Raw genomic sequence first — 2,686 nt, 5'->3', positions numbered from 1 at the left:
GGTCCAGTACGGGCGCAACACTGAGGGTTGCGATCCGTTGCCAGACACGGAAAAAGACAAAAAGGAAAAAAAAAAAAAAGTCATCATCTACTTTGTTACTATAGTCTGAACAGTATTTTTGAAAAGGCTTTTTCATACATCTCACATGGTCCACTACCATAAGAAACTGGTTCTACAGTCAATAATAATCAAGAAGATTTACCTAGGATGAGTAACCAAACTAGGAATGAAGTGCAAGTTTCCCAAATCCCAATGTAGGGGCTCATTTTACTATCAGAAACACAGGATTTTAAAAGGCTACCTTTTTTAAATTATTTTTTTAAATTCTATTAATTGATCATCGTGGAATGTATAATTCTTAAAAATTCAGTCTTTTTCAAATAGTGTACTGCAATAAAGAATTTTCAAGTTGAAGCAAGCAGAAAAAACTTAAGATACATTTACTAACAAATTAGTTTTCCTTTAGATAAAAACGTGTTTTGTAGATTAACCACTGAACAGCACACACCTTAACATTATCAAAAACCCAGGTATCCAGTTTTGTTACATCATCAGCACCAAAATCTTCTTTTTTAGCATCATAACTATGTGCATAAACATAGTCTCCACTAGCACCTGAAAAGGAAATTTGGGAAAAATAATTTTTAAAAAATCTTTTAAACTGTCATAAAATATGAGGTAGTCATTTAACAATTTTTATGAGTAACCAGAATTTTTCACAAAGCACTTTGTGTTATGATAGGAAAGGGAAAGATGAGAGGAATAATTAAACATTTATTTATTTTATGTGTCATGGACCATGCTATGTACTTTAACATATTCCATTGCTTTTTGTCCTCACAATAACACATTTTAATTTTACAGATACATTACATGTAAGTTAATTAATTTACCAAAGTCATAATTCTAATAATCAAAACAAAAATAAGCACCACAGTTTGTCTCCCTTTGAGGATTAAACCATTCAAAAAATGTGTGCCTCTAAGGGTGATACATCTAAAATGAAGATATTTGGTGTGTAAACCTTCCTAAAGCAAGAAGAAAATTTAAATATTTTACTAATTTTATTCGTAGACTATGTGTATTTTTCTCAGTATAAGGGAATAAATATTGCTTATTGCCAAACAGTTTGAAGAGGTCAACGGATATGATAATCTTACACATTTGCAAGATTTTATTAAGAATCTAATCAATTTACTGAATTTCTGGGTTAGATAGGCTCTTGCAAGTCATAATGAAAAAATGACAATCTCTATCACATCAGCTCATTTCTAATGACCCTATTCCACAGCTTAGCCATTGTACTTCCTACATCCCAAATAAAAAGAACTGAATGGGGAAGAGGAAAACAGAACTGTGGTTATTAGAGGGGGAAAACGGAAGAAGGGGAGGTGGAAAGAAGTTGATTAATGGACACAAAGAATACTTACATTTTGTAATGATGAATAGGTTAATTATCCTAATTTGATCATCACATATTGTACACATGTATTGATATTAAAATCTGAACACCAAACATGCATAACCAATTATGTTTCAATAATAAAATTAATTATTTAATTAACTGTTTTCCAGGAAAAGGAAAAAAAGAAAAAAGAGAGATCTTAGTGGGTTTGTTGGTTACCATAAGAAATGGAACATTCCTATTGGATTGTCTCCAATTCAGGCATTGGTCCTGTCCCATCAATTATAGCCAGAAGTGGGAAGGTTTGGTAAGCCATAGCAACTTAATAAGCTCTCACCACCACCAGCCCCTCAAGAAGATAAACTGTTTTCCAAAGAAGGGAATATATAAATGGCAAGAAGTTCGAGGGTTTTTTTGGTCTCCCCAGTATAATAATTTTTATGAATATCATACGTAAAATTCTGAATATGTATTTTTCTTTACACAAAACACATAATAATCCTCAATACTTCCAGTTCTTATAATTACACACATGGCTAAGTATAATGTCACAAAACTTTTTCATTAAATGAAATGATCAATCATTTTGGTCTCACTAAAAAGCATTTAATGATATGAAATTCATCCAACTGATTTTATAAAATAATATAAATTTTCTATTCAAGAAATGTCCTAATACTTGCAGATTTATGCACAACAATAAACACAACAAATCCAAATGCCATATTCAATATATTAAATGCCATGTTTTAATGCCATATATATTAAATGCCATACAGTCAGCCCTCCATATCAGCTGGTTCCTCATCAGTGGATTCAACTAACTTTGGATAGAAAATATTCGGGAAAAATCCCACAAAAAATAACAATACAACAATAAAAAATAATACAAACTTAAGAATACAGTACAACAACTATTTATATAGCATTTACCTTGTATTAGCTAACATAAGTAACCTAGAAACGATTTAAAGTATACAAGAGGATGTGCATAGGTTATATGCAAATACTACGCCATTTTATAAAAGGGACTTGAAATCCACAGATTTTAGTATCTGCAGGGGTGCTAAAACCAATCCCCTGTGATACCAAGGGGATGATTGTATATATTAAATGTCAAAATACATGAAATATTCATATATTAAAATAGGAATTACAAATATAAATTTTAACATTTAAATTTTTAAGTAAATATCTACTAACTTCTTTAATAATTTAAGTGTAATAAACCAGACATCAATATCATCATCATAATGAAGTTATATGACAAGTATGTTGCTA

General features: G+C 30.4%; 1 protein-coding gene across 1 annotated transcript in view; it reads right to left on the bottom strand.

Annotated features, from left to right (window-relative positions):
- PIGN (phosphatidylinositol glycan anchor biosynthesis, class N) overlaps positions 1–2,686 on the bottom strand; it is a gene marked incomplete at its 5' end in the record, with an annotated part of 133,911 nt that overhangs the window by 129,454 nt on the left and 1,771 nt on the right. The window contains one exon of the mRNA XM_008567542.1: positions 509–615. Coding sequence (XP_008565764.1) covers positions 509–615 — 107 coding nt within the window. The remainder of the gene's footprint in view (positions 1–508; positions 616–2,686) is intronic.

Source organism: Galeopterus variegatus, unplaced genomic scaffold, assembly GCF_000696425.1.
Source record: "Galeopterus variegatus unplaced genomic scaffold, G_variegatus-3.0.2 Scaffold328, whole genome shotgun sequence".
NCBI lineage: Eukaryota > Metazoa > Chordata > Mammalia > Dermoptera > Cynocephalidae > Galeopterus > Galeopterus variegatus.
The sequence above is the reverse complement of the archived record's forward strand: the minus strand, read 5'-3'. Positions and strand labels throughout refer to the sequence as shown.